A 14,425-nucleotide genomic window follows, 5' to 3' on the forward strand; every position below is an offset into this window, starting at 1 on the left:
TCTGGCACCAGACCTAAAATATCCCTATATACATTGCCATGAGCAACTCTCCATATTCCTGCCTTTCTGCCACACATCTGCTTTGACTCTTATTTTCTGTCGAGCTCCTGAAATCCTGGCCCCAATTCAGTCATCTCTGTACTCTCATCACTAGGATGCTGTCCTCTGAACTCTCTGAGGTCTTTTTTGGTAAACCCACAAAAAAAAAAAATACCACACCATGAGGAAATTCAACCAAAACTTGAAAGAAAGGGTCTCTATTAGTGACTGTTCAGACCCTGCAGCAATTTGGCCAGTAGCTGACAAGAATTCAAATAATCATGAGCAAGTAGTCTTTTGAACTGCTGGGACACTGACATCTTTTATGTAGAAGTAAATAAATGAAGGTATAAGATTAAGTCTAGAGAAGGTAATTGTTGTAGAAAATAAATGCTATTAATACCTCAAATAATTAGCGACCTTTGCTGTCAGAAGAATGACTTACACATGTTTCAGAAATTCATTATGCAGAGAATTCACATCATATTTATTTCTACTTATTTTTAAAATTAAGAACTCCCCCTTCAGGAAAACACAAAAGAAAATGAGGAAAACAGGGAAGCAAACAGCAGAACAGGCCTTCTGAAAGCTGGGCAGTAATAAAAGAGGAAAGGGTACTTAATCATCAAAGAATGCATTTTAGCTGTGATGTTTTTTCTTCTGGTTTATTATTGAAATAAAACATGATGACTGAAGACATTTTTAATGCTTGGAAAGCAGAACAGGCTCAGTAAACCAAAGTATCTAGTGTGTGTTCTTGTTCTTGTTTTATAAACATAAAATTATACAAAATGAAAAATGTGGCTTCATGTTCTACTTTGGCTTTGACAAAAAAGAAATCTCAAACCCCATGAATAAAATCTTTTCCTGCTAATGAAATAAAATTAAGTAAAGAATGTGGCAATATAACATTAGTGGTTTCATTTTTCATCTGAACAGAAAGTAAATGCAGGCTTATCTCTTTGCTCTCAGCTTCGTCTATCACAAATCATCTGTCTTGTTCCCACCTTAAGAAGGTGCACTGAGATTTTGAAAGCCCATACTCTTTACTACAAATTGTGCTTATGATGAGGCTCCAGCCATCTGCCAACTTTCAATTTATCCACTGCAGGACATAAGATCTATTTCAGAGAACAGGCAAACCTTCAAAACTCACATCTGAAAAAGGACTGATGGGGAAGTAGGTAAAACGTACATACTGAAAGGTGTCACGTACAGCATTTGTTGGGTTTCAGTGTATATTAGAATTTCAGTTTTGGAACAAGGTTATACTGTTACATTTAAAATAAATGTTCTCAGTATTTGCAGGGTTGAGTTTATAAAGAAATAATTCTGTTTGGATTATTTCCCAGAACACATCCTTCAAAACTTCACTTTGCTCTTGACATAAATTGAAAACAATAATATAGATATACTGTATACAGGCTTCAAAATGGCATTAAAGAGGCACATTATCAATATGTTTAAAACATTTAGAAAGCTCAGTTTTGCATCTTTATAAGTGAATGACTAGATACTTAGACTGAGTAATATCTGTTCCAATAAACTACTCTGTGGGAAATGTTTTGAATAATGGTTAATTTATGCTGAGGTAATGACAGCATAATACAACTGAAATCTGTGCTAATAGGAAAAAAGAAGCCCCTTCCAGCTATTTCTGTTACAATTGGCTGCAGTAATTTTCACCACAACTCTCTCTCTTGCATAAAATATTACTTTAGGTGTGTGTGAAAATGCTTATTGCTAATTTTAAAAATCAATAATTGGTACCTGTCATCCATATGGAGAAAAACAAAAAAAACCCCCAGACAATAAAGAAGAAATTTTTATGCACAAGACCTATATTTTATATATTTCTGCAATAAAAGAGAGCAATTGTGGTTAATGTTCTTTTCATATCGGCAAAACATTAAACTCTGTTTGGATAAGACTCCAGGGTTTGAACTGCACATGGAATTTCTAATGTAGATGATGACAATGGGCAAAACAATTTATTCCAAATAATACTTCAAGTAGGCTGAAGTACTAGAAGATATTTTTCTGGAATATGGGTTATTTACAAATTCACTGCAGCATAATTTTGATGAATGAATGACCTGAAATATGTTATAAATAGGCAGATTCGAGTCTCATCAGCTTAATAAGTTTTACCATCAGCCCTTCTGGTGGTGTTCATTGAGTGGCTGTGCTTAGCTCTGCCTGGAAAAAGAGCATTTTAATCACAAGTATAATAAATTATAAACAAATCCCAAACCTTCTAATAGGCCATTTTGGACAAAATGCCCACCTGTATTCCACAAACAAATGCCATTTGTTTTGCTTTAAGAGACCTGTGTCTTGATTCTGAAAATACGTGTCTTGATTCATAAACATGTAAGAGGATGATCCAGGAATGGTCATGAATTCAGATCATCATAGATTCTTGGAAATACTAACTGTCTCTCATCTCTAATATATTCATTAACTGGAGATATCATGATCAATCATTAATCCAACTGTGGATAATTGTTTCAAGCAACGGTAGAGAGATGTTTTTAAATTGGAGTCCTATGGATCAGATTATGATTTTTGACTCCTTGACATAAATGGCTTGTATTACTTAGGGTAAATCCTCCCAAAAAGTAATTTCATAGTTAGATTGGATGCATAACTAAAATGTTTTGGTTATTCTGAAGCAAATATTTTCTGAAAGCCTTTTCCTCTGAATAACAAAGATATGGAAGTGTACACATTAATATCCAAGTAGAAATCTATACATTGGGCAATCACTGTGTGGTAATTGACTTCATGCAATTTATATTAATTCCTTATTGTATATTCTGATTTAAGATGTCTTTTCCTGTATTCTCTGTCTTCTGCAGGAATCTTTACCTACAGAAATAAGTATCTTACCCTCAAAAAGTCCCTGTGTTTTGCTTCTTGATCTACAGAGTTATCATAACAATGTGACAGCAAATAAAAACTCTCCCTTTTCCATTTACAGAATGATGCAGAGCCCTGAAACTCACAGAAAGACATACAAATTATTATATTATATGCATACATGTTCCCATAGTGAAATACTAAAAAATCCACTAATAATCTGTTGATAATCTCTGAATGCAATAGGACACACAGGCGAAAAATAGTACAGAATAATCAAGGGAGTTTTTTTTCCCCAAACCAGAATAAATTTGGAAAAAAAGTTATTTGTTCTATATGTCTAAGAAAATCATTATTTGGAATGAAAAGAAGTAGATTTCTTTACAAAAATCAATAGAATGCAACATATATTTCTTAGAGAAGAATAGAGCTCTTAGCATACAAGAAAATAAATTCTGCTTTGATGACAACTTTTACTTGAATTCCTTAATTTAACTTTGAAAAAGGCAGTTATTGATATTACATGCAGCTTCCAACTAATTTTCACAACTATCCATATTCATGGTTAAACAAGGCTGCTCCTAGAAAGGAAGCAAAGACCATCCCTTGTATGGAGGCAATTAAATACAAGTGAACATATAAGTGGCCAGTGCTGTGGGTACAATTCAATCAAGCAGATCCATAGGGGTGATTTTGATATTCTTGTCACATCAAAGAAACAGCTCCCAGAAGAAAAAGATCTTAACAAGTTAAAAATGAAATCAGAATAAATAAGAATAACTCTGAGAGGAAGGAAGAACAAGCACTTGGTGGCAAGGGCTGGTGCTACCTTGGAAGTGTTATATAGTGCTATTAGAATAGTGTGTTAATTTTTTCCCCATAAATTTGCCAGGTTCAGTCACTAGGGAAGGGCTAGCACTCCAGCTCCCTTTGTTAAAGATATATCTATCTTGCTGAGTCTTGACAGCCCTATCATGTCAGCCCTCTGTAGTAGCAAAGAGTGTTTCAGCAAGGAGGGGGGAAAAAAAAAGAAAGGAGAAAAAAAAAAAAGAAGTGAAAACTGATGTGATCTACTCTGCTTCCTGTGGGCATATTTCACTATAGCAGATCCAGAGGGATGCTTTGTTATTCCTGTCAGATCAAAGAAAGAGATAACAGAAGAAAATATAAGAGGAAAAATATAACCCAGAAATGAGGGTAGCTGAGAAGCACTGCAAGACTACTGCATCATTATGACTTTTCAAATTATTTAAATATGCTAAATATCAAGTCATCACCAAAGAAATAAATATTGCATGGGCCATATGCTCTGTTAGCTGCCAGAAAAATTGTCCTACTAGGATTAGTTTATGGGCACAGCAACTGCCTGTCAAACACTAGCAATTTTAATCATTTTTCAATTTGCTCTGTGAGTTGCAAGTATGCTCAGGTATCTTGACAGGTGCTCAGGAAAAATATCTGAGTCCACCAGGATCACACTACCTTGCTTTACTACATCCTTGCAATAATTCCTGCTGGACTGGGGAGATGCAAGCATATGGTGAAGATGCAACATCACATGGAAGTGATTGTACTGCACTGCTAAGCTGGATTTGCAGCTCAACATAAGGATGATAGAAAGTTAGTCTTAAGTCTAATGCAAACCAAAAGCTGAAACAATTTTTCAAAATATTTCTAATCACAAACAAGGTGAAAGTGTAAAACCAGAAATAAACAGAGATCTGGATATGATTAAAAAAACAAAAACAAGACAAAACAAACCCCCCAAAAAACCCAACCCCCCCCCCCCAAAAAAAATCAAATAGTACTTTTCCACAAGTAAATGTGCTTTCAGTACTACATGATTAATCTTTTATTCACTAATCTGTCCACTTAATTATTTTGTATTTCATCTGCAAGGCATTCAATTAAGGTAGAAATAAATAAGAATAATTTTGTCTCCTCTATTGCATTTTCTAATGACCAGTATGGCTGTGTTGTTTCCTTTCAGCCACAACACTTCGTGTCGTACAAGGTCCTAACTTGAAAAAAGCACAACTCAATGGATTTTTGAGTGCTCCATTTTCAGGTGTCTGGGGAAGAAAAGAGGCTCCTAAAATCTACAGTTATTCTGAAAGAAACCAGGGGAGGAACTACATTTTTTTACCAAAGAAGTGGACCAGTAACAGTAGTGGACCTGTAACATCAAAGCACTATAAATAAACCATATTTCCTATATTGTTCTTTATATATTTGCATTCTCAGCATCAATTCCCTGCAGTCAGCCAGGTCTGTCTAGTGGAAAAGGATTTGGATTATGATGTAAACTAACAGTAAAGACAATTCCAAATAACATCTAATGTCCAATATAACTACTGTTTACATATTAAAAAGAGATACAGGCTTTGTACCAGGGATGTTCTGTCATGTTTCTCCACAGGAGAAGACTGTCATGGTAAAGTTCATTATCAATTACTGCCTTACAAGTACAAGATGAGTTAAACTGTCATAATTTTCTCAGCCAGAAATCCTGTGCTGTCAAAGAATGTCAATTTTTAATCTGACAAAAGGAAGAAAATTATCTGTTATTCTGACCTCTAATTTCTTGACATTTTAATGCTGTAATTGCTGTGGTTAGTGCTGCAACCATTATTCCACCTGTCAAGTAAGAATGAATCAATATCCTTAAGCTGTTCAAGTTTTAGCTTCCACCTCACTGCCTTTACTTTAAAAATGTTCAAGTAAAAAAAAAAAAAAAAAAAAGGATTTTGGGCCTGGAAAATGTTTATTTTATTTGGTTACACATTTCTTTCCTCCTCATTACAATATGAAAATCATTTTACAATATGTGACAAAGACAGCATTACAACTGACAGAACTGGAGAATTTACCAATTTGTAATCGTAAAAGATTGAAACCATGAAATTCAATTTTATACTTTTATTCCATGGTGGATATAAATCAGGAATTTCCTGTTGCCCTCATAAAAACTTGAAATAAATTATTGTGACCAGTTATTGTGGTATCAAAAATTATGAAGTTGTTTGAAAAAATCAAATTGAATATGTTGAAATGAAATCAGTCTATTTTACCCATCCAATGCAGATCTTAAGTTGCCAAAAAGGTATTGCAGGGGCAGATGTATGTGATTTCATACAACAAAGTAATCTAAAATGTAATGCTATCCCAGTATTATGGTTTCTATCAGTCGGAATTTTCTACATGGAAAATGAAGAAAGAAAGTCAGATAGAAAATCTGCTATTAAATAGATCTAAAAAGAATAACATAGGATGGCCATTTTTCCAATGTTAAACAGTAGAGGTTTCTTGGAGAGCTCCCAAAGCATACGAGAAAGATGTAAGGAATGGCAGGGATCTGTCGTTCCACTGCTGAATGCTTTTTTGTACATAGATGACAACAGAAGTAACTTTAATATTCTTCACAGAAAGCTAAGAACATATTTTTTAGTGGTTAAGTGAGGTGCTCAAGCAAAGGGTGAAAGTGAAAGAGCCAAGGTATAGCATAAACAGGTCACAGGGCTCCATGTTCTTAAATTACATCCTTCAATCAGCTCAGATGTAAATAGGAAGGTATTTTTTATTTGGAGACTTATTTCACTGGATAGATTCAGCTGGGACCCAGTTCAATATGAAATTAGTTATGGCCACAGTCAGCGCCATACTTGAGCCCACTGGTCTGATAATGGCTGCTGCCAATAAAGTTGTATTGATTGGTTTATTTTACAGCCATGTATTGAGAACATTCACCATCTTCTGTGACAAAGGACCACAATATTTTAGTTTATTTATAAAATAAACATCAAGAGCATTTGGAGACTGAGAGATGTATTTTCCTGGATAACTGCAGGGTGCAATTAATTCTAAATTGCAATGTTTCAAAATTAAAATGCCAGATACCACCACTTGCCACTGTAAAAAAAGATAAACAATTTTTATCACTATTTTAAAGGTGCTAGTGTTCTTATCCTTAATTTCTGCTTTTACAATGAGTCTTCAGAAGCTTTTCAAATATCTTTTTGATTTAACTTATTTTCTGGAATATTTACCAAAAGCTAGAACAAAGTCAAACAAACCCAAACAAGCACAAATCGAACAGCAACAAAAAAGCAAAAAACCCATCACTGATACTTGTCACAGAAACATGACCATCAAATACGCAGTCCTCTATATCATCAAGATGTCAAATGCTTTATTATTAGCCAAAGAATGTCCTCTAGTTTCATAAACAGAGCCCAGGAAAACAGAAAGCAGGTCTAAATCCATCTATATTTAAACATGTAGTGTAAGTTCTGATTAAAAATTAATTTAAAGTATTTTTCAACTTTCTTATGAGAAACCAAAAGTCAACAATCCTGAGATCTCTTGGAGGGAAAAGCATACTACTTTTAAATGGATGCATACAACTTTATTTTCTTTGTATAACAAAAAAAAGGAGGATTTTTTTTTTTCTGGTCATTTTGCCTTCTCATTGCTAACAATGCTAATTTTATTAGTACAAATCTAACTTGTTGCAATGAAAATTAAGTTCTGCTTTTAGAAATTTACATGGTGTAAATTGCCTAAGAAGAGGTTTATATGTTATTGACTTAAAGGGCACGGGTTAGATGTACAAGTGAGTGAACAGAAACATCGCCATGAATTTTCTTAAATTTCTGATGACAAGTTATGCATGCAAGTAGAGCCCCAGGAGAGCTGAAGAGTCTCATCATGTCATAAGATGTTAGATAAGGTGCACAGACAGACAGATAGACCACACTCCTACAAGCTGCCCTGTGGGAGTAGACCCTAAAAGTCAAGACATAGGAGTCTGCCCATGCAGATCAGGACCCTAAGCCATGCAAATCCCTTGTATTCATGGTGCTTGACACCTGCTTTATACTTTAAAAAGCGTTGCTTCTTCTTATCTCTAGAACAGTGTGACTCTTCTGATGCTCAAAGTTTTAAATCCAGAAAATTATTATGTAGATGTCAACATTAAATATTTTAGGTGGAGGGAGTCAAGGCAATTCTGGCCAGTCTTAAAATTAAGCAAATATTAATTGTTTAGAAAATCTAAGCTTTGCAGTGCATGTAGTGAAAATCCAGTTCTAGAAAGCCTGGGGTCTGAATTTTTATTTTTTTTTATTTTTTTTTTTTTTTTTTTTTTTTTTTTTTTTTTAATTTCTGCTCCTAAAAATTCACCAAAAGTAACAAAATGCAGCTAAAAAAAAACCATAGAAACAAAACACTGCTAAAAAACAACAACAAAAATACCCTAAAAAGCCCCTCAAAAAACCTCAAAAAGTAAAACAAAACAAAAAAACTGAACTATGAGAAAATTCAATAGTTAGCTGAATGAATGCTTTCTAGAATCTACTTCTTTCTGAAATCTGTAGATTTCTGTCTCCATGATTGGAAACAAACAAACAAACAAACAAACAAAACCTCATAGCCTGGCAATGCACATTATTGCTGTTTTGCATACAGCAGATGGCAGCTATCTGGGGGAATGGAAGATTGTGTGTAGAGCTTCATCACAGCAGTACTCATCTAGCAGCTGTTGCTTCTTCACACTTTCACCAAATTTCAATTGTTTTAGCCAACAAATGAATGGTACTAGAAAATCATCATGCAAATTAGTAGGTACAAAAAAAATCATTAAAATTATTAGTCTTAGTGAAAATAAATACAGTCACTAGAAGGAAACGTATCAGGATTTCTAGGACCTTTTTTTTTAAAATTTACTGATTCCTTTAAACCACTCACTTGTATATGTTTGCAAATGTGTATATATATTTCATTCATACATATATTTACACGTAAGTACTTGAATACACAACAAATAGAAAATATTTTCTATTTCAGTAACAGTTTGATTACACTTTAAGTGATTAAAAGTAATTTAAATATTAGCTGCAGTCACTCTAGAAAATACATTCTTTCTCAGACACATTCTCACCATCATCTGACTGTAAAGGTTAGATTTTTTTTTCCTCTATGACTATGATGCAGGGTTTCTTTCCAGTTTTTCAATTCTACTTAGTGAACTCAGTACAAGTCAATTATAAAACATAGCAGACACTATATGAAAGCATATACATTGCATTATAATTTCCTACACTTTAAATGAATACTAAATCTATTAAGTTCATTTGTTTTATTGCTAGTTTATTCAAACTTGCTTCTGAAATCACCTAGGGGCCAAATTCTGAATCATGTCAAACACATCAATTTTCTCCAGCAGCGAAGGATGGAAAAAGTACCATTTCTTGTGAGATGACAGCAATTTTTAGCATGAAATGACAGTAAACACCTACCTCCCTGAGGACAGGATCAGTGATACTGTCCAGGTTCACAGAGCCTTCATATGTTAGGTAGTGGAAAACGTTGAGCGCACGCACAGCTTCTGGTCCTCGTTGCTTGTAGCCAAATATAAGGTCAATCCACTGATGAAGCTGACATGATACAAACTCACTTTCCAGGGCCTGCAAGTGAAATTCAGGATTAGGAAGTAACTGAGAAAACATAGTGGGCATCATTACATTTTCTCTTTAGGCTTGTTTGGTATATTTGAAATCTTTCAAACATTTAAAAACTTAACTTATTCTATTGAGAGAAGCACTATAAAGATATTCTCTTTTTTTCTTCACCTTCATATCATGCTAATTTTCTTCTCAGCTACTGGGTTTCTCCTAGCTGCAAGTATCTTAATAATTTCTGGGCTTTTCAAGTAGGTAGGTAATTTGTCAAAAAAGAGAAAAGATAGAAATGGGAAAGAATTCAAAAAAGCAGTCTTGCAACTCATTTTCAAACTAGTTATAATTAGTCTTAAATCTAAAATGGAAATTCCTCCATTGTTTTTATCACAGGGCCACTACTCAGCACAAACACTTCCCAGCTAGGACAGAGCTTCATGTCTTTCTGAAGAAATTTCAGAGTTTAGAAGCTGATAAACTTGGGGAAAAAATTATTCATTTTGTTAATTTACATCAAGAGGATGCTTCAGAAGGAATCATAAGCACTGTAGTACCATGCCATGCTTTGTTTACTGGCAGCAGCCCCCTCCTCACCACCCCACAAGCAGAAACAGCTTCAGACAAGTCAGACCATGCCTGAGTCATCATGTAGCCATTCCTGAAAGATTTTCCCTGTAATGCTCCTCATGGAAGAGGAACTCTCTGTGCTCTGGTGGAAAACTGGACCCTTTTCTGTCAAAACCAGTGACTATTACCTCTAATAAAATTGGATGGGAAGGCTCAGGCTTAAGAGATGAGACATAGCCCAGTTTTCAAGGGCTTAAGTTCAGCATTAAATATATATACATATATATATATATTAAAAATGTTGCACACATTTTGCAACAAAATTTTGTTGTTCCCTTTACAAAATCGGAAGCCATCATAAGCGTAATGCAATATTATTAAAATAGCATTAACATTGCTTAATACTATTAAAATAATACTATTTAGTTTCAAAGCATGCCTCCCAACAAATGCCATATCCTTAATTATATTGTATTGTGCATGTACAACATGATACAGTCAGCAACTACATCATTCCATATAATCTTTTCCATAGGACCTTTACCTCAGAGTGCAGGATGCTAGCACGCAAGGATAAAATTAAGTATGCCACAGCAACAATTAATAAAGCATTTCCTTACATTTAAATGCTTAATTTTCAATGCTCCTTTTGTATGTAATAAAGCTTTTTAAGAATTTAGAATTTAAAGCTTATCTTTCTAGCACCTTAAATCAATTTACAGCAATCAGCCTAAGAGTTCTCTTGAGCATCTGAACTCTGCATATTTAAAGGGGTTTTTTTTAATCTGTATATATTATTTATTTATTAACATGTAATTAGCAAAAAAATTATTAGGCCTTTCCTTGGTCAAAATTAGCATTTTTATTTCTAGACTATTAAGAGCCTTTCAGGAAAACAGCAGAACTTTTGTTTACTCAAAGGTTACAGTGCATTTGAAAAAAATCAATGCTTGGCTTCAATGAGCATATTTCACACTTTTCTCATCTAACATCCTCTCACTAGTGTTAGAATCACAAAAACATGGAACCATTGGACAATTTGAGTTGGAAAGGACTTTAAAAGGTCACTTAGTCTAACCCCACTGCAATGAACAGGGATGTCTTCAACTACTTCAGGTTGCTCAGAGCCTTGTCCTGCCTGACCTTGAATGTTCCCAGAGACAAGACATTCACCACATTTCTGGGCAGCTTGTTCCAGTGTTTCACCATCCTGACTACAAAAAATTTCTTCCTTATATCTTGTCTGATCTCTATCTTCTTTTCACTTAAAGCCATTACCTGCTGCCATATCTCAAAAGTTCTGCCAAAAGTTTGTCCCCATCTTTCTCACAGGCCCCTCTAAGTACTGAAAGGTCACAATCAATTCTCCCCAGAGTCTTCTCAACACTGGACAATCCCAGCTCTCTCAGCCTATCTTCATAGGAGAGATAATTTAGACCTCAGTCATCTTTGCAACCCTCCTGTGGACCCACTCTAACAGGTCCATGTCCTTCCTAAGGACCCCAGAGCTGGATGCAGCACTCCAGGTGGGGTCTCTCCAGAGCAGAGCAGAAGGGCAGAAACACCTCCCATGACCTGCTGCTCATGCTGCTTTTAATGCAGCCCAGGGTGAGGGTGGCCTTCCAACCTGCAGGCAGACTTTATTGGCTCACATCCAGTCTCTCATCCAACAACATCCCTGTGTCTTTCTTGGCAGGGCTGCTCTCCATCTGTTCATCCCCCAGCCCCTGTGGATACTGGGGGTTACTCTGATCCAGGTGCAGCACCTTGTACTTGGTCTTGTTGAATCTCATGAGATTCCCATAGGCCACTTCTCATATTTGTTCTGGTCCCTCTGGATGATATCCCAGCCCTCAGGTGTGTCAACCACATCACTCAGATTGGTACCATCTGCAAATCTGCTGAGAGTGCACTCAATTCTTCTGTCTATATCATTGTTGAAGATATTAAATGGTACTGGTCGCAGTGCAGATCACCACTTGTCACTGATGTCCACGTGGACACTGAGCTGATGCAACTGTCCACTCAATTCCTCATCTACTGAACAATCCGCCCATCAAATCCATCTATCACCAATTTAGAGAGAAGGATGTTGCAAGGGACCATGTCAAAAGTCACAAGGCCCAACAGATGACACCTGCAACCCTTCCCTTGTCCACTGATGCAGTCATTCCATCATAGAAGGTCAGGAAGAACTTTCCCTTGGTGAAATCATGCTGGTGCTTCAAATCACCTCTTTGTCCTCCACGTGCCTTAGCACAGCTTCTAGGAGGATCTGTTCCATGGCCTTCCCAGGCACAGAGGTGACACAGTCAGTAGTTCCCAGGGTCCACCTTAAAACCCTTTTTAAAAATGAGAGCAATGTTGTCCTTTTTCTAATTCACCAGGGACTTCTCCTGACTGCCATGACATTTCATGGAGTGGCTTGACAATTAGATCAGCTGATTCCCTCAGGACTCTGGGATGCAACTCATCAGGTGCCACAGATGCATGTTCAGGCTCTTCAGGCGGCCACAAACCTGATCTTCTTCAAGTGGCCAAAAACTTGATCTTCTCTTAGAGTGGGAGGGACTTTGCTCCCTGAGTTCCTATTTTGCAGTCTAATCACTTTCCAATCACTTGAGAGGAGCGGGAAGAGAGGTTGCCATTGAGGACTAAGGTAGAAATACCTTGAGTACCTTGTCGGTTGTTACCAGTCAGTTTGCCAGTCTTGCTTATGAGGGGGATTACACTTTTTTTGACCTTTTGAGTTAGAAGAGTTAAGACAGCTGAACACATGTGTTGTATTTCCCTAAGGCAGTTTCCACTTGCATGACTAGCCCTTACTCAGCAGCTTTTCATTCTAGAGAAGGGCTTACTGACCCTTGCAGGTTTGGAGAACTTCTATTTCCCATGGGTTAATAGTTATTTAACAACTTATTAAATGAGTTACTTTTTAACAGCTGCATATCATATCTTTGTCTCCAATTATTTAAACAGATTTATTGTACTATATTTACAGGTATACTGGTTCTTAATTCCTTGGGGAAGAAACTTTGAGAAAATTTATAGCAAGGGAATATAATATTTTGAACTCTATATTTCAGAAGAGTGAACCTGTGTGGTGTAACACTGGTGTGGTGCAGAAATTAGGGAAAGGACCAGAGCAGAAGGTGGAGAGAGGGGCCAGAGCCATGAAGAAGGCTCTGTCAGTAGGAGGCAGAGGTTTTTATTGTAATACAGACTATATGCTGTGTAAAATATCAGAGATGGCTCTTCATGGGCCTTAGCACCACACAGCCTTCAGCTGCAGGACGAAGTGGGTGCCAGTTTCATCGGCCTCCCAGTCGGAGTGTCTTGTGGGATATGGCACCAGGCATGAGAAACTGGAAAGGTGCCCTCAAGAAATGGCCACCAAAATGCTACAAAGTCCCACCTAGCCCTCAGTGGGTCAGGGCTTTATAATCTGGGTTTATTTTAATCAGGGGAAAGCTTCTTGTATCAGGTCTGAACTGGTTTGCTGGTGTTTCCAAGTACTTCTGTAACGCCACTCATGCAATATTTGCAGAATCCTCTCCCTAATTTGCTCTAATGCACAGGCTACTCCCCCTCCATGTAAGTGCCTCCTGAAAATTTATGAGCTGTTCACTGTCAACGGTACATCGTTTGGTTTCTCAAGAATATGCAATGCTCAGTAGGGAATACAGTGAGGGAATTTTCTGTATAAAACATAATTTGTAGGTACAGTAGGAAAAACATACAGAAATATAATAACCTTAAAATAGGCTGGTGATAGCCATAAAAATCAGCACTTTGTATTTGAATTATTTTGAGGGCTTTAATTTTATGAGCATTTTTTAATATGAACTATAGAAACCCTTAAAAAATAATTATTACTTATTTAATTATGTAATATTTATATAATTATGTAATACATCTTTAAAGATTCTTAAAAGTTTGACAGAAATTAGGCAACATCCACCTTGTTATCAATCATAATTAAAACAATTTTATTCAAGCACTCCTAAAATGAACTTGCTTGAACCATTATTAGGGCTTCATTTTCAAATAGTAAAATTCCAGTCAAGTTTTTCTCATGGGTTTCAATTTAAGGAAGGTGTTTAACATGTTATTGTTTCCAGTGGAGTGACTTCTGCTAATAGGTAAATTACAAGCATTATTACACATACATCTAGTGTATGCATATTTTGTGGGTTTTGTGTGTTTGCAGGCAAGGGGAGGCACACATGTTCCACAGGCTGAAAATCTGACCTGTAGCTATTGTAAAATAGAAAGAGGTATTAGTAAGTTCATGTTAAAACCAAATACAGTTATTATAAACCAAATTACTTTTTACTATAGGGCTTTTCTGACTTTTATGAATGATGCACACTTTCCCTTTTGCTCATTCTAATTTGATGTTAAAAGTGTTTTTCACAGGCATGTCACTGGTTTTTATTGTAATACAGACTATGTGCTGTGTAAAATATCAGAAGTTCAGGATTTATAAAATATGCTATCCA

At 35.9% G+C, this 14,425-nt stretch overlaps 1 protein-coding gene across 1 annotated transcript in view; it reads right to left on the bottom strand.

The window, feature by feature from the left end:
* The window catches only part of NBEA (neurobeachin), a 453,768-nt gene that overhangs the window by 35,382 nt on the left and 403,961 nt on the right, over positions 1 to 14,425 (bottom strand). The window contains exon 48 of the mRNA XM_083884753.1: positions 9,198 to 9,365. Within this exon, the coding sequence (XP_083740879.1) occupies positions 9,198 to 9,365 (168 nt within the window). The remainder of the gene's footprint in view (positions 1 to 9,197; positions 9,366 to 14,425) is intronic.

Source organism: Zosterops lateralis, assembly GCF_965231275.1.
Source record: "Zosterops lateralis genome assembly, chromosome: 2".
Taxonomy (NCBI): Eukaryota; Metazoa; Chordata; class Aves; order Passeriformes; family Zosteropidae; genus Zosterops; species Zosterops lateralis.